This window comes from Cetorhinus maximus, chromosome 13 (genome assembly GCF_964194155.1).
Source record: "Cetorhinus maximus chromosome 13, sCetMax3.hap1.1, whole genome shotgun sequence".
Taxonomy (NCBI): Eukaryota; Metazoa; Chordata; class Chondrichthyes; order Lamniformes; family Cetorhinidae; genus Cetorhinus; species Cetorhinus maximus.
In genome coordinates, this window is record NC_135891.1 from 73,636,044 (window position 1) to 73,661,944 (window position 25,901).

The window sequence follows — 25,901 nt, forward strand, 5'->3', positions numbered from 1 at the left end:
TCGACTGGGTATTGTGTAATGAGAAAAGAATAATTGGCAATCTAGTTGTGCGAGGCCCCTTGGGGATGAGTGACCATAATATGATAGAATTCTTCATCAAGATGGAGAATGTTGTAGTTGATTCTGAGACTTGGGTCCTGAATCTTAATAAAGGAAACTACAATGGCATGAGGCCTGAGTTGGCTATGATGAATTGGGAAACGTTACTTAAAGGGATGATGGTGGATAGGCAATGGCAAACATTCAAAGAGCACATGGGTGAACTGCAACAATTGTTTATTCCTGTCTGGTGCAAAAGTAAAACAGGAAAGGTGGCCAAACCATGGCTTACAAGGGAAATTAGAGATAGTATTAGATGCAAGGAAGAGGCATACAAATTGGCCAGAAAAAAACAACACACCTGAGGGTGGGGAGCAGTTTAGAATTCAGCAAAGGAGGACCAAGGGATTGATTAAGAAGGGGAACATAGAATACGAGCGTAAGCTTGCAGGGAACAAAAACTGACTGTAAAAGTCTCTATAGGTATGTGAAGAGAAAAAGATTGGTGAAGACAAATGTAGGTCCCTTACAGTCAGAAACAGGGGAATTTATAACGGAGAACAAAGAAATGGCTGACCAACTAAATACATACTTTGGTTCTGTCTTCACAAAAGAGGACACTAATAACATACCAGAAATGTTGGGGAACACAGGGTTTAGTGAGAGGGAGGAACTGAAAGAAATCAGTATTAGTAGGGAAATGGTGTTGGAGAAATTGATGGGATTGAAGGCCGATAAATCCTAGGGCCTGATAATCTACATCCCAGAGTACTTAAGGAAGTAGCCCTAGAAATAGTGGATGCATTGGTGGTCATATTCTGAGATTCTATAGACTCTGGAACAGTTCCTACAGATTGGAGGGTAGCTAATGTAACCCCACTATTTAAAAAGGGAGGCAGAGAGAAAACAGGAAATTATAGACCAGTCAGCCTGACGTTGGTAGCGGGGAAAATTCTAGAGTCCATTATAAAAGATTTAATAGCTGAGCATGTGGAAAACAGTGGCAGAATCGGACAGAGTCAGCATGGATTTATGAAAGGGAAATCATGCTTGACAAATCTACTGGAATTTTTTGAGGATGTAAGTAGTAGAGTTGATGAGGGGGAGCCAGTGGATGTGGTTTTTTTGGACTTTCAGAAGGCTTTTGACAAAGTCCCACATAAGAGATTGGCGTGTAAAATTAAAGTGCATGAGATTGGGGGTAGTGTATTGAGATGGATAGAAAACTGGTTGGCAGACAGGAAACAAAGAGTAGGAATAAACAGGTCTTTTTCCAAATGGCAGGCAGTGACTAGTGGGGTACTGCAGGGATTGGTGCTGGGACCCCAGTTATTCACAATATATATTAATGATTTAGATGAGGGAATTAAATGTAATATCTCCAAATTCGCAGATGACACAAAGCTAGGTGGGAGGGTGAGCTGTGATTTGGACAAGCTGAGTGAATGGGCAAACACATGGCAGATGCAGTATGATGTGGATAAATGTGAGGTTATCTATTCTGGTAGCAAGAACAGGAAGGCAGATTATTATCTGAATGGCTATAAATTGAGAGAGAGGAATGTGCAATGAGACCTGGGTGTCCTTGTACACCAGTCGCTGAAGGTAAGCATGCAGGTGCAGCAGGCGGTAAAGAAGGCAAATGGTATGTTGGCCTTCATAGCCAGAGGATTCGAGTACAGGAGCAGGGCTGGCTTGCTGCAATTGTACAGGGCCTTGGTGAGACCACACCTGGAATATTGTGTGCAGTTTTGGTCTCCTTATCTGAGGAAGAATGTACTTGCTATAGAGGGAGTGCAGCGAAGGTTTACCCAACTGATTCCTGGGATGGCGGGACTGACATAGGAGGAGAGATTGAGTCGATTAGGATTATATTCGCTGGCGTTCAGAAGAACGAGGGGGGATCTCATGGAAAACTATAAAATTCTAACATGACTAGACAGGGTAGATGCAGGAAGGATGTTCCTGATGGTGGGGGAATCCAGAACCAGGGGTCACAGTCTGAGGATATGGGATAGACCATTTAGGACTGAGATGAGGGGAAATTTCTTCACCCAGAGAGTGGTGAGCCTGTGGAATTTGTTACCACGAAGTAGTTGAGACCAAAACATTGTATGTTTTCAAGAAGGAGTTAGATATAGCTCTTGGGGCGAAAGGGATCAAAGGGTATGGGGAAAAAGCGGGAGCAGGCTATTGAATTGGATGATCAGCCATGATCAAAATGAATGGCGGAGCAGGCTTGAAGGGCCGAATGGCCTACTCCTGCTCCTAGTTTCTATGTTTCTATAGTAAAAGGAGGAGTAGGGTCGATTAGGGACCTAAGAAGAATTTATACATTGACACAGGGGCCATGGCTGAAGTATTAAATGAATACTTTGCATCTGTCTTTACCAAGGAGGTAGATGCTACCTAGGCCATGGTGACAGATGAGGAACCTCTTGTCACTAGAAGGGCTCAAAATTGATGAGGAAGAAGTGTTGAATGAACTGTCGGTACTTAAAGTTGACAAGGCAATATGACCGGATGAGATGCACCAAAGGACATTGAAGGAAGTGAGGAAATTGCAGGGGAACTGGCCATAACCTTTCAGTCTTTCCTAGACTCTGGTGGTGCCGGAGGACTGGAGAATTGCAAACATTACACCCTCGTTCAAAAAAGGTTGTAAGGATAAGCCCAGCAATTAGACCAGCCAGTTTAACTTAATTGGTGGGCAAGATTCTAGAAACAAATTATTCAGGATAGAATTAGTATTCCCATAGAAAAATATGGGTTGATAAGGAAGAGCCAGCATGGATATCTAAAGGGGAAATTGTACTTAACTAACTTGCTGGAGTTTTTCTTTTTATTGAAGAGGTGACAGAAAAGGTTGAGGGTAATGCTGTTGATGTGGTGTACATGGACTTTGAAAAGGCATTTGACACAGTGCCACACAACAGACTTGAGAAAAGTTATTGCTCATGGAATAAAAGGGGCTGTAGCAATGTGGATACAAAATTGGCTGAAAAATAAGAAGCAGAGTAATCGTCATTGAATTTTTCTTCAGGATGGTGTAGAGCTTCAAGACAACATAGACAAGTTGGAGTGGGCAGATAAGTGGCAGTGGAAGATGATGTCCAATGTGAGGTGATGCATTTTGGTAGGAAGAACATGGACAGTCAATATAAAATAAGGGGTGAGATTTTGATGTGTGCATGCGTGTCATTGAAGGTGGCAGGACAGGTGGAGAGAGCTGTTAATAAATCATTGTATCCTGGGCTTTGTTAATATGGGCATAGAGTACAAAAGCAGGGAGGTTATGCTGAATTTATATAAGACACTCATTGGACCTCAGCTGGAATATTGTGTACAGTTCTGAGCACTATTATAGGAAGGATGGGAACACATTGGAGAGAGTGCAGAAGAGGATTACAACAATGATTCCAGGGATGAGAAACTTCAGCTGTGAGGATAGATTGGAGAGGTTGGGTCTGTTCACCTTGGAGAGAAGAAGGTTAAAAGGAAGTTTCTTAGATGCTCAATCATGAGGGGGCTGGGCAGAGTAGATAGGGAGAAGCTGTTCCCACTCAAAAGGATCAAGAACGAGAGGGCACAGATTTAAAGTGACTTGCAAAAGAAGCAAGTGTGACGCAAGAAATAACTTTTTCAGACAATGAGTGGTTTGGGTCTGGAATGTGCTGCCTGGAAATGTGGTGGGAGGCAGGTTCAATCGAGGCTTCCAAAAGGACATTAGATTTTTCTATTCAAAGAATGTGCAAGGGTACAGGGAAAAGACATGGCAATGGCAGTAGGTCAACGCTCATTTGGAGGGCTGGTGCAGACATAAGCCAAATGACCTCGTTCTGTGCCGTTAAGATTCTGTGATATACAGTATGCAGTACTCTAAGACACTAGTTGGGCTGCCTCTATAGTACTGCATACCATATATGATACTATTTGGCTGCGTCTACAGTACAGCATACCGTATAAAGCAATAGTTTGGGTGCTTTTACAGTACTGTGTACTGTAAAAGACACTAGTTACTCTGCCTCTGGAGTACTGCATACTGTATAAAACACTATCCTCAGCAGGAATGAGTGGCCCTGGGTGAAAACACCATGGAGAGAGTGAATAAAGAGTGGGGGGGAGAGAGAGGCCCCAAACAATGATTCAAATCAACACTGAAAACAAAGATTGATGTCACAGGGGAGGAGGCAGGTGCTTGGCTGGTCAGTATTTCAGCTTTTAGCTTTGTTTTAGATTTAAATTAGTAGCTGAGTAATTATCACTTGCTGATATTAAATTAGTAACTTAAGGATAGGGAGAGGAGGGGGGAGTGGGGGAGATCATGTCTAACAAATTTGATTGAATTTTTCGAGGAGGTGACTAGTTGTATAAATGAGGGTAGTGCAGTTGATGTAGTCTACACGGACTTCAGTAAGGCTTTTGACAAGGTCCCGCATAGGAGAATGGTCAAGAGGGTAAGAACCCATGGAATCCTGGGTAAATTGGATCCAAAATTGGCTTAGTGGCAGGAGACGGAGGGTGATGGTCAAAGGTTGTTTTTGCGATTGGAAGCCTGTGATGAGTGGTGTACCGCAAGGATCAGTGCTGGGACCCTTGTCGGTTGTATTGTACATTAATGATTTAGATGTGAATATAGGAGGCATGATCAGTAAGTTCACAGATGATGCAAAAATTGGTGCCGTAAATAGTGAGGAGGAAAGCCTTAGATTACAGGATGATATAGATGGGCTGGTAAGATGGGCAGAGCAGTGGCAAATGGAATTTAATCCTGAGGTGTGAGGTGGTGCATTTTGGGAGGACTAACACAGCAAGGGAATACACAATGAATGGTAGGACCCTAGGAAGTATAGAGGATCAGAGGGACCTTGATGTACATGTTCATAGATCCCTGAAGGCAGCGGTACAGGTAGATAAGGTGGTTAAGAAGGCATATGGGATACTTGCCTTTATTAGCTGAGGCATAGAATATAAGAGCAGGGAGGTCATGTTGGAGCTGTATAAAATGCTAGTTAGGCCACAGCTGGAGTACTGTGTGCAGTTCTAGTTGCCATACTATAGGAAGGATGTGATTGCACTGAAGAGGGTGCAAAGGAGATTCACCAGGTTGTTGCATGGACTGGAGCATTTCCACTATGAAGAGAGACTGGATGGTTGTTTTCCTTTGAGCAGGCTGAGGGGAGACCTGATGGAGGTATACAAAATTGAGGGGCATAGATAGGAAGAAACCTTTCCCATTAGTGAAGGTATCGATAACCAGGGGGCATAGATTTAAGGCAAGGGGCAGAAGGTTTAGAGGGGATTTGAGGAAAAAATTTATGGTTGGAATCTGGAACCCCTTGAGGGGGTTGTAGAGGCAGGAACCCTCATATTTAAGTATTTAGATGAACACTTGAAACACCATAGCATACAGGGCTGTGGGCCAAGTGCTGGAAAATGGGATTAGAATAGATAGGTACTTGATGGCTGGCACAGACATGATGGGCTGAAGGGCCTGTTTTTATGCTGTATGACTCTGTCTATGACTAGTTAGGCTGCCTCTAGTGTACTGCATACATTATAAAACACTAGGCTGTTTCTAGAGTACTGGGTACCATAGAAAACACTAGCTAGGGTACTGCATACTATACAAAAAATTAATTAGGCTGCCTCTAGCATATTGTGTGCTGTACAAGACACTAATTAGGCTGCCTCTAGAGTACTGTGTACAGTTCTGGTCACCACATTTCAGTAAGTGTGATTTATGGGTATGTTACTGGGACTGGAGACTTTTAGTGATGAGAAGATTGGATAGGTTTTTTTTCTCTGGAACAGAGGAGGCTGAGAGGAGAATTAATTGAGGTTTATAAAATTGAGGGGCCTGGATATAGTGGATGGGGAGGACCTATTCTGTTAACAGTGAGGTCATTAACCAAGGGTTATAGACTTGAACTAGTTGGTAGAAGGATTAGAGGGGAATTCTGGAAAAAATCTTTTTATTCAGATGGTGGGTGTCTGAAACTGTGGTAGAGACAAACATTCATCTCATTGGAAAAAATCCTTGGATCTGTATTTGAGGTGCCATAACCTACAAGGCAACAGACCAAGAGTGGGGTAGTGGGCCATTTCATACCTGATATGCATCGAGCTGTTGAGCTGTGAAGATGGATTGCTTGTTGCCCATGTTTCCTGGATGTAGCTGAATTCTTCACCTCCTCCCAGTCCTGTGCTCCTCTGTCAACTCTCAGATATGAAGAAAACTAACATGGAGCTGGGCAGGAGGATCAGGTTGCTGCTCTCATTGGCCCAGTATTGCTGAATGATAATGGCATCACTTCATCCATTCTCTCATGTAAACAGCTTCAGACTATGAAACAATGGGATCTGGCTGACCTTGTGCACACACCTCTCACTATGCCACCAACATGTTCACTTGTAGCTCATGTTACAAACATCTACAGCCAGACAGTAATATTCCAACAATATTCCAATTCATTATTTACAAGGATCTGATGTTAACTCTCTGTATGCTCTGAACCATGAGATTAAACCCATCTGTGGTAGTTAGTTTAATACTGAGCATGGGTCACTGTATACTTAAAATAAAGAGCAATCCAAAATCTGCCCCAAATGACCCAAATCCTCAATGGAAACAATGATGACCCAGTATTTGAGTCTATAAAGCAAGGGTAGGGCTGGCACCTGCACCAGTTGGCATTAATATGCATGCTGCCTGAAGGCCAGGGTGCCACTTAAAGGCAGCCGACACTTCTTAAAGGGGTCACATCTGGCTGCCAAACCTGTACTGTAATAATTTCTGAAGGAATTGGCTAAAGGAGGGGTAGAGCTGGCACCAATGTCCTTTGATGCTTGGTTCAAGCAATGGAGAGAGGGACAGGCATTTTTTTACCACTGGGGTCAAGATGGAATTTACTTGACAGGCCTATTTAACTTAGCAGAGAGGTGAGTGACTAAAGGGGCAAATATTTAAAGTGATTGGTAGAAAGGTTAGAGGGGTAATGAGGAAAACTTCTTTTGCCCAGTTAGGGGTCTGGAACTCTGTCTAAAAGGGTAGTAGGGGCAGAAACCCTCAGCTCATTTGAAAGGTGTCTGGATGTGCATCTGAAGTGCTGTAACCTGTAGAGCTACGGACCAAATGCTGGAAAGTAGGGTTAGGCTGGGTGGCTTGTTTTTGGCTGGTGCAGGCATGATGGGCCAAGTGACCTCTTACTGTGCCATAACCTTCCATTATTCTGAGGAGATCACTGAGTATGTCAGTGCCAGCAGTATTGCCCCAAGATCAGGGCCACAATGCAAGAAAAAGTCAATGATTTGATTTGAGATTAAGGTAAGATGACTAAAATACTTTCTCTTCAAAACTGCATCACCAGCAGTCTAATACAATTATTGCATTGTCAATTTACAACATGGGGAGGCCATTCATCCCATTTAGTGCTTGCCAGCTCTCTGTAGAGAAATTCCATCAGTCCAAATCTCCTACTCTACCTCTGCAGCCCTACAAGTTTATTTCCCTCCATTGCCCATCCAATTTCCTTTTGAAATCATTTGTCATCCTGCTTCCAACATCAGCACAGGCATGACAGGCTAAATGACCTCCTTCTGCTGTGTAACCATTCTGTGATTCATTGACAGTGGGTTCCAGGTTATTATCACTTGCTGTGTATAAGTTCTTCCTTATATTTCCCCTATGTCTCTTTCCCTAAAACCTTACATCCGTGTCCTCCCCGAGTCCCTGTACCATCAACTAATGGGAACGGCTTTTGTTTGTCTACCTTATTTAAACTTGTCATCTTGTACACCTCTATCAAATCTCCCCAGGATTACAGGTATCTCTGGGACATACAACGCTCCTCAGACTGCTGTTCTCATCGCATTCTGAGATCCACACTCAGTGCCTTGCACCGCCATATGAACACACTCGACCTCTCCCTCCAGCAGCACCAACGCACCCTATTTCTAAGCTGTCCTTGCCCCCAGTTTCATTTTATTCTTCGTCTCATCTGACACCTCAACAAGAAACTTTATCTCTTTCAGGTGCAAAGGAACACGAGCTCCAACAACTCATCGACACCAACGCCCATCCAGCACCCTCCACCCCTGCCCGTCCCTCCGTCCCCATCCCATCTTCCAATCCCAGCCCTGGCCGTGTATTCACCATACCCCCTGACCTTCCCCTCTCTGATGCTGAACGTTCAGTGCTCAGCAAAGGACTCCGTTTCATACCCTTATGCCCTCATCTCAATGAATTTCGGGCTCGGCACGATGCTGAACTCTTCTTCTGCCGCCTTCGTCTCTGTGCTCACTTCTTTGGGCAGGAGTCCTCTCCCCGTTCAACGGATCCTTTTACCCGCCTCCAATATTCTCCATCCATCTGGACCCCTCCCTCTGGATTCTTACCTGCTCTTGATCTTTTCATTGAGAACTGTCAGCGTGACATCAGTCGTCTCAATTTCTCTGCTCCTCTCACCCACTCTAACCTGTCTCTCTCTGAACTTGCTGCAGTCCGTTCTCTCAGGTCCAACCCTGGACATTGTCATCAAACCTGCTGACAAGGGTGGAGCTGTTGTTGTCTGGCGCACTGACCTCTACCTCGCAGAGGCTGAGTGTCAACTTGCAGACACTTCCTCCTACCTCCCCCTGGACCATGACTGCACCACTGAACATCAAGCCATTGTTTCTAGGACTGTCACTGACCTCATCTCCTCTGGAGATCTTCCCTCCACAGCTTCCAACCTCATAGTCTCCCAACCTTGGACAGCCTGCTTCTACCTCCTACCCAAAATCCACAAACAGGACTGTCCTGGCAGACCGATCATGTCAGCCTGTTGCTGCCCCACCGAACTCATTTCTTGCTATCTTGACTCCATCCTCTCTCCCCTTGTCCAGTCTCTTCCCACCTACATACGCGATTCCTCTGACACCCTACATCATATCAACAATTTCCAGTTCCCTGGCCCCAACCACCTCCTCTTCACATGGACGTCCAATCCCTCTACACCTCCATCCCCCACCGGGATGGTCTGATGACTCTCCGCTTCTTCCTCGAACAGAGGACCGAACAATCCCCATCCACCACTACTCTCCTCCGTCTAGCTGAACTTGTTCTCTCACTGAACAATTTCTCCTTAAACTCCTCTCACTTCCTCCAGTGTGGCTATGGGTACCCGCATGGGCCCCAGCTATGCCTGTCTCTTTATGGGGTATGTGGAACATTCCTTGTTCCAGTCCTACTCCAGCCCCCTCCCACAACTCTTTCTCCGGTACATCAATGATTGCTTCGGTGCTGCTTCATGCTCTCGTCTGGACCTGGAAAAATTTATTCATTTTGCTTCCAATTTCCACCCCTCCATCATTTTCACATGGTCCATCTCTGACACTTCCCTTCCCTTCCTTGACCTCTCTGTCTCAATTTCTGGTGATAGACTGTCCACCAATATTCATTACAAGCCTACCGACTCCCACAGCTACCTTGACTACAGCTCCTCACACCCTACTTCCTGTAAGGACTCCATCCCATTCTTTCAGTTCCTTCGCCTCTGTTCTGATGATGCCACTTTCAAAAACAGTTCCTCTGACATGTCTTCCTTCTTCCTTAACCGAGGTTTCCCACCCACGGTGGTTGACAGGGCCCTCAAAAGTGTCCAGCCCATCTCCCGCGCATCCGCCCTCACACCTTCCTCTCCCTCCCAGAACCATGATAGGGTCCCCCTTGTCCTCACTTATCACCCCACCAGCCTCTGCATTCAAAGGATCATCCTCCACCATTTCCGCCAATTCCAGCATGATGCCACCACCAAACACATCTTCCCTTTACCCACCCTGGCGGCTTTCCACAAGGATTGTTCCCTCCGGGACACCCTGGTCCACTCCTCCACCACCCCCTACACCTCAACCCCCTCCCACGGCACCTTCCCATGCAACCGCAGAAAGTGCAACACCTGCCCCTTTACTTCCCCCCTCCCCACCGTCCAAGGGCCCAAACATTCCTTTCAAGTGAAGCAGCATTTCACTTGCACTTCCCTCAATTTAGTCTACTGCATTCGCTGCTCCCAATGCAGTTTCCTCTACATTGGAGAGACCAAACGCAGACTGGGTGACCGCTTTGCGGAACACCTTCGGTCTGTCCGCAAGTATGACCCAGACCTCCCTGTCGCTTGCCATTTCAACACTCCACCCTGCTCTTATGCCCACACGTCCGTCCTTGGCTTGCTGCAATGTTCCAGTGAAGCTCAACGCAAACTGGAGGAACAACACCTCATTTTTCGACTTTACAGCCTTCCGGATTGAATATTGAGTTCAACAACTTTAGATCATGAACTCTCTCCTCCATCCCCACCCCCTTACCGATCCCCCTTTTTCCAATAATTTATATATATTTTTCTTTTCCCACCTATTTCCATTATTTTTAAGTGTATTTCCATCCATTTTTTTTATCTATACCTTTTAGCCTATTTCGATCCCTTCCCCCCACCCCACCCCACTAGGGCTATCTGTACCTTGCTCATCCTGCTTTCTACCCTTAATGTCACCATTAGCACATTCTTTAGATAATATCACCACCTTCAACACCTCTTTGTCCTTTTGTCTATGACATCTTTGGCAATCTCCATCTATCACTGGCCCTCTATCCAGCTCTACCTGTCCCACCACTCCTTAAACCAGCTTATATTTCACCTCTTTTCTATTTTTCCTTAGTTCTGGTGAAGAGTCACAGGGACTCGAAACGTTAACTGTGCTCCTCTCCACAGATGCTGTCAGACCTGCTGAGTTTTTCCAGGTATTTTTGTTTTTGTTTTGGATTTCCAGCATCCGCAGTTTTTTGCTTTTATCTCCCCTCTACCTTGTTTGCTCCAAGGTGACTAACACCAGCTTCTCCAACCTAATCGTAGCTAAAATCTTCCTCCCTGGAACCATTCTGGTAAATCTCCTCTGCACTCAACTCTGAACTGGACTAGCCATATAAATACTGGGGCTACAAGAGCAGGTCAGAGGCTAGGAATCCTGTGGCGAGTAACTCACCTCCTGACTCCCCAAAGCCTGTCCACCATCTACAAGGCACAAGTCAGGAGTGTGATGGAATATTCCCCCCTTGCCTGAATGAGTGCTGTTCCAACAACGCCTTTGCAAGGGCAACTAGGGATGAACATAAATGCTGGCTCTGCCAGCAAAGCCCACGTCTCGAATGTAAAAAAAAAAAAAAAATCCTCACACCCTTCCTAAAGTGTGATGACCAGAAAAGAACTCAATACTCTAGTTGTGGCCTAACCGGATAAGGATTTCTTGAGGAACAACAGTGCTTAGATGGTGACATATTTCTGTATTTGTGTTAAGAAAAGGAGAACTTGAATTTTAGTTTCACTTTAACAGATGCCTGCATTTTAATGAGGTTTATGACTGTTGAAGGGGAATTAAAACAAACACATGGTAGAAAAAACTGTGCTGTTGCTGAGCAACAGGGGTCCAAAGGAGTTTGAGTTCAGTTCGTCACTCCTGCCCTAAGGTGATGGGAGCAGTTTAAGTCTCTAACTGACACACTGGCAGATTGCTGAGGAAAATAAGTTTTAGGATCTTTGAGTTGCTCTAAATTTCAAGCAACAGTGAATGTCAAGTGAGTTCTGGATCTCGAGGGAGATACCAATTTGTCAGCAGTCTACTGGAAGAGGAGGAAAGAGACCCCAAGAATACCTTATTAAGTCAAAGGACAAGGATTTGGAATAAGATCCTGTTCAGTGGAAGTGAACATAAGGAGCAGGGAGGAAGGCTCCAAGCTTAAAGGGAGAAAGCTGCAAGACGAGGACTTAAATCAAAATAAGCCTGGGAAGCCAGAAAATCCAAGGATGCAGCTGAAGGTCTGTAACACCTTACCATGGGCATGTGAAGCAGTGGTATTCTGCTGACGTGGCTGAGTCTGAGAGCGGGTGAAAGTAAGCTTGAATGCACATGGCAATCCAGGATAGAGGAACATTGGAAGAAGAGTTTGAAACCCTGGAGGTGGACCCTTGTGGAAAGTGTCTGAGAGGAAGCATTTGGGAGAAGATTCCAAGTGGGTTCTTCGAGTGGAGATTGGAAACCCTTGCTTGAAGATGGAGTTCAGTGAGACTGGTTGGCGCACAGGGTGATGAACATTGGGGGCAGGGGGTTGGGGTGGTGGTGGTAGTTGAAGGATCCATAGCATCTATTTGGGGTGGCGTCTGTCACTTGGTTTCAGTGTGGTGTGCCTGACCATAGATCATCTATTGGTTTACATGTACTTACGTGAACATTAGTGTATAAGATGGCTTTTGTAATTTGTTTTCCTTATGAAACTATACCTGTAAAGATATAGTTGTGGGTGAAGGAGTATTATAATGGTTCATCTTTTCTTGGTTAATAAATATTTTATTCTTATGTTCAAAGTTCATCAGCTGACTCCTGTAACTCTGTTCCATCTCTGCCCTCCACATTTCTAAACAAAAATAAATTGGGATCTATCAAGCTGGGTTCCACCCTGGGATCTGACTTGTCTGGTAGTAATATCAGCTCAGATCATAACCTGCATACTAACCTTTTGTGATTCATGCACTTGGACACCCAGATCTCGCTTTATCTCAGAGCTTTGCATCTCTCACAATTTAGATAATATGCTTTTTTTCATTCATCCTGCCAAAATGGACAGTCTAATTTTCCCACATTATACTCCATTTGCCATATCTTTGCCCACTCACCTAACCTATCTATACCCTTCTGTAGCCTCCTTATGTTCCCTTCACAACTTAGTTTCCTACCTATCTTTGCGTCATCAGCAAATTTAGCAACCATACTATCAGTCCCTTCATCCAAATCATTTATATTAACTGTAAAGAGTTGAGGGCCCCAGCACTGATCCCTGTGTCGTACCACTCGTCACATCCTGCCAACCAGAAAATGACCTATTTATGCCTACTGTTTCCTGTTAGCTAGCCAATCTTCTCTCCATGCCAATGTTACTCCCTACACCATGAACTTTCCGCAGTAGCCTTTGAGGCATCTTATCAAATGACTGTTGAAAATCTAAGTACAGTACATCCACTGGTTCCCCTTTTATTCACAGCACCTGTTACTACAAAGAACTCCAACAAATTGGTTAAACATGATTTCCTTTCACGAAACCATATTTGATTCTGCCTGATTGCTTTGAATTTTTCTAAGTGCCCTGTTATAATGTCTTTAATAATTGCTTCTAACATCTTCCCTATGACTGATGAGCTAACTAGCCTGTAGTTTCCTGTTTTCTGTCTCCCTTTTTTAATCAAGGAGTTACATTTGCTATTTTCCAATCTGATGGAACCTCCCCCAAATCTAGGAATTTTAGAAAATTAAAACCAAAGCATCAACTATCTCAAACCACTTCTAAGACCCTAAGATGTAATCCATCCGAACCTGGGGACTTGTCAACCCGCAGCTTCAACAATTTGCTCAATACCACTACACTACCTTTGCCCATCTGATTATTCCAGTCTGATTTAAAATCCCCATGATAATCAACATACCTTTCTGACAAGCTCCCACTACTTTTTGATACCATGTTCTACCTTTTGATTACAATTAGGGGGCCTGTGCACCACTTCCACAAATGACTTTTTGCCTTTATCATTCTTCTTCTCTACCCAAACGGCTTCTATATCTTGCGTTTCCTGAACTTGGGTCATCCCTCTCTATTGTGCTAATGTCGTCTTTACTTAACATGACCCCTCTACCTTTGCTTAACTTCCTATTCTTTGTAAAAGTCACATACCCTTCAATATTTAGATCCCAATCTATGCCATCCTGCAGCCATGTCTCTAATGGCTATCAGATCATCCTTTATTAATCTCTATTTGCATTTTCAGTTCATCTGTTTTGTTTCAAATGCTACTTGCATTCGGATACAGAACCTTAAGTTCTGTCCTTTTTTATCATTTTTGTTACTGCTAGCCTTATCTGTCACTGGCTGATTATCATTTCCCATATTAATACCATCCTCTTGTCTGCACTCTTTTTAATATACCACATCTGCCCATACTTGATCCCTTGCCCCCACTATTTAGTTTAAAACCCTCTCTACTTCCCTAGTTATGCGGTTTGCAAGAACATGTCCCAGCACAGTTCAGGTATCGACCGTTCCAACAGTATAGCCCCCACTTTCCCCAATACTGGTGCCAGTGCCTCTCAAACCAGAACCCACTTCTCCCACACCAGTCTTCGAGCCACATATTCATTTCTCTAATCTTATTTGCTCTATGCCAGTTTTCATCTGGCTCAGGTAATAAGCCAGAGATTATTAATTTGGTTTATTATTTTGTTTGTTAATTTGGTGCCTAGCTCCTCATACTGACTATGCAGAACCTCCTTATCCTACAGATGTCATTGGTACCTACAAGGACCACAACAACTGGATCCTCCCCCTCCCACTGTAACTCGTCTTCTAGTCCTGTGCAGATATCCTGAACTCTGGCACCAGGCAGGAAACAAAGCCATCTGGTCTCACTCTTTGCTGCAGAGAACAGTGTCAATCCCCTCACTATACTATCCCCTAGTACCACAACATTCCTTTCTGCTCCCCTGACTTGAACGGCTTCCTGTACCATGGTTAGTCTGCTCATCCACCCTGCAGGCCTTACTTTCGTCAACACAGGTAGCAAACACCTTGCATCTGTTTCACAATTGCAAAGTCTGAGGCGACTCCACAACAGTCCACTCAATCCCTTTGCCTGCCTCTCTCAGTCACATCCTGCTGTACCTCACCGCTGACCAAAACAGAGGAGCCTATTCTAAGGGTGGAATCATCCCAGATTTATACTAAGTGCAGTAGTAGGTAGGTAGAGCCATATTGTCCCAAACCTGCTGCATTACTTATGTATTCCTAGGAAACTCGCTGTTTCCATGGCGGGTGGGCTCTCATTCATCCACCACGCCATTATCTTGCTGCTTAATCAGACCGGACGCCATATTTAAAGTCCAGCCATGCTCTGTGCTTCCAGCCCAAGACTGCAACAAAGAAGGCATGGCCCCAAAAGGCTAGAAGACTGCAGCCCTCATGTGCCTTTTGGGCATCGTGGAGGCCTGCTGTGATGTTATTTACCACCGTTCTGGCTGCAGGAGGGGCAGCTACATTACCACTCTGGCTTGGTAGCTGATGGCAGTGTTAATATTGCACAGAAGAGGATGGCCATCCAATGCAGATGGAGGATGAATGATCTCATCCATGCAGCCAGGATATGGCAACTATCTCATCACCCTAAACTCTCACACTCAAGCCAGCTCAAGGGACATCACTCACCCATTCTCTCTCTCAATTTCACATGTCCATCTGGCCTCCTCTCCACTGGAGACTGCCTCCTCAGCCCTCGCCACCTTAAGACCACTTACACAGATCAACATGTGTCCCCACATACACCCTGGGATACCCTCCTTCCCCAGTACAGCTCTCCTCCTGCAGCCTCTTCCTTTGCCTGAGGTGGCTTCTCCTCCTTTGCCAAGCAAGCCCTAGCCCTGCATTGTTGAAAAGCCACACACATGGCTGATCTGGTAAGTGATCACCTAAAAGTGATGTGGTGCTGTCTGTGAAGTCTGGCACTGATGACAGAGTGATGATCGAAGCAAGGTAGACAAACGAACCTTGAAGTGCTGAGAGTGCAGCCCGCCAAGTGCACATCGCTTATGTGCTATTGTGAAACACGGCTTTTCCACCAACATGGGTGGACAATCCAGCGGGCTGGCCTTATAATGATATGCTGATGTATTACAATGAGGTTCCCCACATCCAATGGCAGCCATCGGTGGACTGAGCGGACAATCACAAACTGGCTTTACATCATTGTGAAACTGTTCATGCCATATTGTCTGCTCACGCCACCAAACACACCTGACACAAGTGGGCACAGAAAATCCCAGCCTAAGAGGTGTGACTGTCTTCTGGAACAGTGTCCAGGTATTTCTCCCACTCCCTTATGTTGCGCAGAGTCTGCATTTTGGCTTTCAGATCAATAATTCCAATCCAGCATTCCGCTATCTGCTTGCACTTTCTGTAGACATGTTTATCCTGGATCGCCTTGGCGTCCAGGAGGCCCCACATTCCACAGCTCCAACACAACACCTGTCCTTATGTTATTTAGTTAATTTAATTACTTTCTTAAATAACTTAGAATAATTCCTATGTAAACTACAATTTACTGTGCTTATTAACTGCCAGTGCAACCTACAACTAAAAGTAATATGTTTCTTAATTACACAGGTAAGGTATTATTTTAATAATTTTATTTAAAGTTTTAGTTCTTTTTATTTGTTTTTTAAAATTTATTTTAATAAATCCTACTACTCCCTATAAGCTTTACTGCTACTACAAAAAAATTTTGAAGAAAACCTTAATAAATTGTATCAGTATTTAAATGATAAATGAGCAAAATATGTAATGTGTTCACCAACCAATCACTTACCTAGTTCCCCATGACATCACTTGATTTTCTCCAAATCTGGCCAGCCCACAGGCTGAGATCCAGTGCTCATGCTCTTTTCTCTTCCGGCTCCATATTTGTTCTTACTCTTTCTCGCGCTCTTTTATCTCCCTGGTTCTTATCCCGGTCTCGCTCTTTCATCTACCCAGCTCCACTCTGCTTCTCGCTCTCTTTTGTGCTCTTTTATCTCCCTCACCCCACTCTGGTTCAAGCTGTTTTATCACCCTGATTCCGCTCCTTCTCACGTTTTTTTTTTTATCTCCCCAGCTCCTTTTCTTGGTCTCACTCTTTCTCGCACCCTTTTATCATCCAGCTCTTTTCTCGGTCTTGCCCTTTCTCGTGCTCTTTCATCTCCGGGCTACTTTCTCATTCTCTCTCTCTCTCTCTCTCTCTCTTTCTCGCACTCTTATTTCCCTGGCTGCTTTCTCAGTCTCGCTGTTTCTCTCACTCTTTTGTCTTCTGGCTCTGCTCTGGGATGCAAGATGAAAAGCTTTGACAGCATGTCTATTTTTTCAGCAATACTCTTAAACTGTCAAACATGATTTCTCTTCCACAATCATGTTAACTCTGTGTAATTATATTATATTTATGACTCATTCCTGGAATGAAGGGGTTGTCATATGAAGAAGGATTGAACAGGTTGGGCCTATACCCATTGCAGTTTAGAAGAATGAAAGGTGATGTTATTGAAATATATTAGATCCTGAGGCAACTTGATAGAATGGATATCCAGAGGATGTTTCCTCTTGTGAGGGAAGACTAAAACTAGGGGACTGAGTTGACAGAGATGAAGAGAAACTTTTTCTCCTGGTGTGTGGAATTTTCTTTCCCAGAAAGTAGTGGAGGCTGGGCCTTTGAATTTATTTGAGGCAAAGATGGACAGTTTTTTGTTAGGCAAGGGATTCAAGAGTTATGGGGGTCAGATAGGGAAGTGGAGTTGGGACCACAACCAAATCAGCCATAATCTTAATGAATGGTGGAGCAGGCTCGAGGGACCGAATGGCCTCCTGCTCCTATGTTCTTATGATTTTCTAAATGTCCTGCCACTACCTCCTTAGTTATGGATTACAGCTTTTTTCCAATGACAGACATTTGGCTAACAGGCCAATAGTTTCCTGCTTTCTGTATTTCTCCATTCTTAAACAGAAGTATTACACTTGAGGTTTTCCAATCCGTTGGGGCCTTTCCAGAATTGGAGTTTTGAAACATTACAACAAATGCACCCATTATTTCTGGAGCCACTTCTTTTAAGGCACTAGGATGTAGGACATCATGTACAGGGACTTTCTGCATTAGTTTACCTAGTAATTTTGCTCTATTGATCATGATTGTTTTAAGTTCCCCTCTGCCTTTTGTCCCCTGATTTTCTACTGTTCTTGGGTAGCTTTTTGTTGTGAAACAAAACCTAGTGAAGCTACAACACAGAACGACTGGCGTGCCAAACAGTGGAAATGGCAAGTGACAGACAGAGCTAAGAGATCCAGCAACTAACGGATCAGATCTAAGCTCTGCAGTCCTGCCACATCCAGTTGTGAATGGTGGTGGACAATTAAACAACTCACTGGAGGAGGAGCTTCCACAAATATCCCTGCCCTCAATGAAGGGGGAGCCCAACATATCAATGCAAAAGATAAGGCTGAAGAATTTGCAATTCTCTTCTTCAGCCAGAAGTGCTGAGTGGATGATCCTTCTCTGCCTCCTCCAGAGTTCCCCAGCATCATAGATGCCAGTCTTCAGCCAATACGATTCATTTCACATGATATCAAGAAACAGCTGAAGGCACTGGATACTGCAAAGGTGATGGGCCTTGACAACATTCCAGAGTAGTGCTGAGGACTTGTGCACCAGAACTAAGGGTGGTGTAGTGGTAATTGCACTACTTATTTATTTATATGTATTCAGTTTCTGGTCAATGGTAACCCCCAGGATGTTGATAGTGGGGGATTCAGTGATGGTAATGCCATTGAACGTCAAGGGGCGATGGTTAGCTTCTCTTGTTGGAGATGGTCATTGCCTGGCACTTGTGTGGCACAAATGTTACTTGCCACTTGTCAGCCCAAACCTGGATATTGTCCAGGTCTTGCTGCATTTGGACATGGGCTGCTTCAGTATCTGAGGAGTCGCAAATGGTGCTGAACATTGTGCAATCATCAACGAACATCCCCACTTCTGACCTTATGATGGAAGGAAGATCATTGATGAAGCAGCTAAACATGGTTGGGCCAGGGACACTACCCTGAGGAACTCCTGCAGTGATGTCCTGGAGCTGAGTTGACAGACCTCCAACAACCACAACCATCTTCCTTTTGTGCTAGGCATGACTCCAACCAGCAGAGAGTTTTCCCCCTGACTCCCATTGACTTCAGTTTTGCTAGGGCTCCCTGATGCCACACTTGGTCAAATGCTGCTTTGATGTCAAGGGCAGTCATACTCGCCTCACCTTGGGAGTTCAGCTCTTTTGTCAATGTTTGAATGAACCATGTCTGAGACACCTTCAGTTGTATCAAACTGATACAAAGCCTACAGAAAGAAATGAAACTGGATGGACCACCCAGCATAAACCTAGGCATCTGAAATGACAAACACAGCCCTGTCAACTCAGCAAAGTCCTCCTTACCTGGGGGCTTGTGCAAAAATTGGGAGAGCTATCCCACAGACTGGTCAAGCAACAGCCTGATGTAGTGACACTCACAGGATCATACCCAACAGACAATGTCCCAGACGCAACCATCGCTATCTCTGTGTATGCTCTGACCCAGCAGAGGTGGAGGCACAGTGGTTTGGAGGGAGTTGCCCTGAGAGTCCTCAACATTGACTCTGGACCCCATGAAGTCACATGGCATCAGGTCAAACATGGGCAACCTGATTACCACCTACCACCCCCCAAATCTCAGCTAATGTATCACTACTCATCCATGTTGAACACCACTTGGAGGCACAGAACGTACTCTGGGTGGGGACTTCAACGTCCATTACCAGGAGCGGCTCAGTAACACCATGACTGGCCAAAGGACATGGCTGCTAGACTGGGCCTGCAGCATGTAGTGAGGGAAAAACCTACTTGACCTTGTCCTCACCACTCTCCCTGTCGCTGGTGCATCTATCAATGACAATATCAGCAGGAGTGACCACCGCATAGGCTTCATAGAGACCGAGTCCCATCTTCACAATGAGGATACTCTCCATCGTGTTGTTGGACACTGCCACCATGCTAAATAGCAAAGATTTTCAGCAGATCTAGCAACTCGACTGGGCATCCATGAAGTGCTGTGGGGCAGCAGCAGAATTGTATTCCACCACAATATGTAACCTCATGACCTGGCATATCCCCCACTCTACCATTACCACCAAGCCAGAGGATGAATCCTGATTCAATGAAGAGTGCAAGAGGGCATGCCAGGAGCAGCACCAGGCATAGTTAAATGAGGTGTCAACCTGGTGAAGCTACAACATAGGACTACTTGCGTGTCAAGCAGCAAGTAATAGATAGAGCTAAGCGATTTCACAACCAATGGATCAGATCTAAGCTCTGCAGTCCGGCCACATCCAGTCATGAATGGTGGTGGACAAGTGAATAAATAACAGGAGGAACTGAATAACCAGGATGTCAGTGCAAAAGATGAGGCTGAAGCATTTACAACCATCTTCAGTCAGAAGTGCTGAGTGGATGATCCATCTCTACCTCCTCCAGAGGTCCCCAGGCATCACAGAAGCCAATCTTCAGCCAAATCGATTCACTCCTCGTGATATCAAGAAATGGCTGAAGGCATTGGATACGGAAAAGGCTATGGGTCTGACAATATTCCAGCAATAGTACTGAAGACTTGTGCTCCAGAACTAGCTGTGCCCCTAGCCAAGCTGTTCCAGTACAGCTACTGGCATCTACCCAGCTATGTGGATAATTGCCACTCTTGGTGATGGACATTGAAGACACCTCCTCTACCCCCACCCCCCCAACTGGAGTACATTCTGTGGCCTCTCCACCCTCCGTGCTTCCTCCAGATCGTGTTCAACATGGAGGAGCATTGATTCATCAGCTGAGCAAGGGCAGTATGTGGTTATCAGCAGGAGGTTTCCTTGTGCATGTTTAACCTGATGCCATGAGACTTCATGGGGTTCAGAATGAATGTTGAGGACTCCCAGGGCAACTCCCCCCTGACTGGATACCACTGTGCTGCCACCTCTGATGGGTCAGGACACACCCAGGGATAGTGATTGTCCTGTCTACAAAAAGCAGGACAAATCCAACTCGACCAATTACCGCCCCATCAGTCTACTCTTGATCCTCAGCAAAGTGATGGAAGGGGTCATCATTCAGCAATAATCTGCTCACTGACACCTGGTTTGGGTTCTGCCAGGGCCACTCAGCTCCTAACCTCATTACAGCCTTGGTCCAAACATGGTTCATAAAGAGGTGAGAGTGACTGCCCTTGACATCAAGGTAGCATTTGACCGAGTGTGGCATCAAGGAGCCCTAACAAAAATGGAGTCAATGGGAATCATGGGGAAAACTCTCCGCTGGTTGGTGTCATACCTAGCACAAAGGACAATGGCTGTGGATGTTAGAGGTCAGTCACCTCAGTCCCAGGACAGTTTGTCAGGGTAAGTGTCCTTGGCTCAACTATCCTCAGCTGCTTCATTAATGATTTTTCCTCTATCATAAGGTCAGAAGTGGGGATGTTCACTGTTCACTGATGAATGAACAATGTTCAGCACCATTCGTGGCTCCTCAGATACTGAAGCAGTCCATGTCCAAATACACAAAGACTTGGACAATATCCAGGCTTGGGCTGACAAGTGGCAAGTAACATTTGCACCACACAAATGCCGAACAATGACCATCTTCAACAAGAGAGAATCTAACCATCGCTCATTGACATTCAACTCATTGCCATCACTAAATCCCTCACTTTCAACATCCTGGGGGTTACTATTGACCAGAAACTGAACTGGACCAGCCATATAAATACTGTGGCTACAAGAGCAGGTCAGAGGCTAGGAATCCTGCAATGAGTAACTCACCTCCTGACTCCCAAGACCTGTCCACCATCTATAAGGCACAAGTCAGCAGTGTGATGGAATACTGTCCATTTGCCTGGATGAGTGCAGCTCCAACAATACTCAAGAAGCTTGACACCATCCAGGACAAAGCAGCCCACTTGATTGGCACCCCATTCACAAAGATTCACTCCCTCCACCACCAACACACAGTGGCAGCAGTGTGTACCATCTACAAGATGCACTGCAGGAACTCACCAAGGCCCCTTAGACAGCACCTTCCAAACACACGGCCGCTACCATCTAGAAGGACAAGGGCAGCAGACACATGGGAACATCACCACCTGCAAGTTCCCTTCCAAGCCACACACCATACTGACTTGGAAATATATCGCTGTTCCTTCACTATTGCTGGGTCAAAATCCTGGAACTCCCTCCCTAACAGCACTATGGGTGTACCTACACCACATGAACTGCAGTAGTTCAAGAAGGTGGCCTACCACCACCTTCTCAAGGTCAATTATAAATGGACAACAATGCTGACCTTGCCAGCGGTACCTCCTATGAAAGAATTTAAAAAAAGACGATTACTCACTCTTACTTAGAGGATCATTTACAATGAGATCATTCATTAATCCTATTTCATTACTTAACTGCCAAGTCTAAAAGAGCCTATTCCATGGTTGGTTCCAGAACATATTGTTCTAAGAAACTGTCTCAAATGCACCCTCTGAACTCCTCCTCGAGGCTACCTTTGCAAATTTGATTTGTCCAAATGTTAAAATTAGGAACTTTATAAGATTGTTACGTTTTGGGACAGTGACTTTAATTTTGGGTAAAATAAAGGGGGTCATGTGACCTGAAGACTGTCTGACAACAGACCTGGGTAAGTGGGCTGTTAAAGATTAAAGAAATGCCCAGATTGTTTTGCTGGGAAGAGAGTGCAAGTTTTATCCAGTTTTTCTATAAACCATCCATTTAATTTCAATATAGAATAGAACTGGGGTCTAAAGAATAGCTAATTAGCATTTCTACCTGGATACAAGACCCATGCTATTCACATTACATGGAGATGAGCTTTGAGACGGGAAGGGTTTTCAAAATACCTCTGAAATTCTGACAGGCAGTTTGTCAGAATCCAGGAGAGAGAGAGAGAGAGAGCACCTGGAGGCTGAGTCTCTATGGTGCACCATGCAGGAACATGGGTGGGAGCTCACACTCGATTGAAAAGATCTAGTATATAAGGATTTGACACATGACTGTAAGATTCATCTAGTTTGCACTAGAGTGAGAAGTGCCAGGAAAAGGTCTCACTGTGAAAGACAGTTCTGGGGTTAGAAGTTACCAGGCTGAGAAAGGAAAAGACAAAAGTAAACCCCCAGGAGCTAAGAACGCCTTTGGACTAGTTCCGGAAGAACTGAAAGTCCACTTAAAGGACAGTGTAATATATACCTGTAAAGTGGATTTTTTTCTTTTTGTTTAAAGTAAAAAGAGAAAGCTCCACTCTGTACTCTAAAGTATAAGCTGCCTACAAAATTGTGCTTTGTCTTTTGCTATAGTAAAAGTCTTAATGTGAAATCATGTCATCTGTTCGGCTGTTAACTGAAAGTTTGAATTTCTTTTAAAAAGTTATTGGTTTCTACAGGGATTTTAATTCAATCTATATAAAGATTAAAATTGCCCGTGATTATTGCCTCTTTACTTTGATTTATACTGTTGGGGCACCTATCAATTACTCCCACCAGTGACTTCTTTCCATTGCTATTTCTTATCCCCACTCAAACTGCTTCTACATCTTGATCTTCTAAGCCAAGATCATTTCTCACTACTGTACTGATCTCATCCTTTATGAATAAAGCTGTTACTACCCCACCTCCTTTTCCTTTCTTCCTATATTTCTAAAACGTAAAATACCTTTCATTATTTGGTTCCCAGCTTTGATCACTTTGCAACTATGTCTCTATAATATCTACCACACAATGCCATTTATTTATAGTTGTGCTATCAATTAATCCATCTTGTTACAAATGTGTACATTCAGATAAAAAGTCTTTAATTCTGTCTTTTTACCATTTTCCCTACTCCGGCCCTACCCTAGCCCTATTTGCTGGTGCACTCATTTGTTTGTAAGCTCTGTTCCATCCTGTCACATTCTGGTTACCATTACTTGTAATACCACCCTCCACTATTACCCTTTTCCTTTCTTGTTAGGTTTCTAAATCTCCCCTCACGTGAACCCTATCCCCGCCACCACCAGCTGCCAACCCCACCCCCCCCATCTCTTCAATATAAAGGGCATCACAGCCCTAGTTATACAATTTGCTGGTACACAGTGTGGTCCAAGTGAAGCCCATCCCAGCGTACAGCTCACTCTTCCCCCAGTAATTGGCTTAGTTGTAGGAGACAGAGGGTGATGACAGAAGGCTGCTTTAGTGACTGGAAGCCAGTGTCCAGTGGCATACCACAGGGATCTGTGCTGGGTCCCCTATTATTCGTCATTTATATAAATGGCATAGATGACTATATGGGGGTAGGATTAGTGAGATTGAGTGTCTTGGGCTACAGGAAGATAAAGACTGGATGTCAGATGGGCGCAGATAAGTGACAGATGGAATTTAACCCTGAAAAGTGTGAAGTGATACACTTTGGAAGGAGTAATTTGACAAGGAACTATTCAATTAACGGCATGACACTAGAAAGTTCTGAGGAACAAAGAGACCTTGGCGTGTGTGTCCATAGATCTCTGAAGGCGGAGGGGCATGTTAGTGGGGTGGTGAAAAAGGCATTTGGGAGACTTGCCTTTATCAATCGAGGCATAGATTACAAAAGTAGGGAGGTCATGCTGGGGTTGTATAGAACCTTGGTGAGGCCACAGCTGGAGTACTGTGTGCAGTTCTGGTCGCCACATTATAGGAAGAATGTGATTGCACTGGAGGGGGTGCAGAGGAGATTCACCAGGATGTTGCCTGGGATGAAACATTTCAGTTATGAAGAGAGGTTGGATAGACTTGGGTTGTTTTCATTGGAGCAGAGAAGACTGAGGGGTGGCCTGATCGAGATGTACAAGATTGAGGGGCATGGACAGGGTGGTTAGGGAGCGGCTGTTCCCCTTAGTTGAAGGGTCAGTCACGAGGGTACACAAGTTCAAGGTGAGGGGCAGGAGGTTTAGTGGGGATGTGAGGAAAACCTTTTTTACCCAGAGGGTGGTGACGGTCTGGAATGCGCTGCTTGGGAGGGTGGTGGAGGCAGGTTGCCCAACAAGCTTTAAAAAGTACCTGTATAAGCACTTGGCATGTCATAACATTTAAGGCTATGGGCTAAGTGCTGGTAAATGGGATTAGGTAGGTAGGTCAGGTGTTTCTCACGTGTCGGTGCAGACTCGATGGGCCGAAGGGCCTTTTCTGCACTGTGCTTCACAATAGTGCTGGTGCCACATGAATTGAAACCCATTTCTCTGAGTCAAGCATTCAACTCTGTAATCTTATTTACCCTATGCTAAATTGCTCGTGGCTGAGGAAGTAATCCAGATTATTAACTTTTTGGTTCTGCTTTTTAATTTAACCCCTAGCTGCTCATACTCACTCCCTCTTTCTTAGTACTAACTATGTTGTTGGTATCCATGTGGACCACGACAACTGGATCCTTCCCCTCCCACTCACAAATTCCCCTCCAGCCCTAAGGAGATGTCCTTAGCCCTGGCACCATGCAGGCAGGCAATACTGCCTTCAGGACTCATGCTCACAGCTGCAGAAATCTATTCTGTAAATTGTATTGTCCCCTACTATTATTGCATTCCACTTTACACCCTCACTTGAATGGCCCCGTATCATGGTGCTGTGGTCAGTTTGCTCATCCTTCTTGCAGTCCTGGCTCTTGTCTACACAGGCTGCAAGGTCCTTGGTCATGTTGGACAATTGCTAGGCCTGCGGCTCCTTCAGTGCAATCTCCTGGATCCTCATAACTGCCTCATCCATAGTCACACCCTCCTTAAATCTGAAGTACCTAGATTAAGGGGTATGACTTCCTCCTGCAAAGTGGCCAGCTACCTTTCCCCTTCCTGGAGCATTACAGCATCCAAAGCTCGTACTCCAGTTCATCAACTCTGAGCTGGAGTGCGTTGAGCTGCAGAGACTTTCTGCAGATGTAGTTGCTGTGGATCACACTGGTGTCCACTAAGCTCCACATGCTACAGCTGCAACACATAACTGCCCTGCCATCTTTATTGTATTTCACTTAACTAATTAGGGCTTAATGTTACTGTTTATAAATCTAACTCAACAATTTATAGTTATAACAAGTAATTTAACTAGTCAAGCTACAAATTTTGTACAATACTTATATCTCCCCAGTACTAGTTTAGGCTACTGCCCCAGTTTAGAGAAAAAAGAAACCTTAAATCTCACCAACCAAATG

The 25,901-nt window shown here is 44.7% G+C and overlaps 1 protein-coding gene across 1 annotated transcript in view; it reads right to left on the bottom strand.

The window, feature by feature from the left end:
* LOC144688293 (calcium and integrin-binding family member 3-like) overlaps window positions 1–25,393 on the bottom strand; it is a 94,004-nt gene extending 68,611 nt beyond the window's left edge. The window contains exon 1 of the mRNA XM_078554725.1: window positions 25,300–25,393. Coding sequence (XP_078410851.1) covers window positions 25,300–25,393 — 94 coding nt within the window. The remainder of the gene's footprint in view (window positions 1–25,299) is intronic.
* Between the last annotated feature and the right edge of the window lie 508 nt (window positions 25,394–25,901).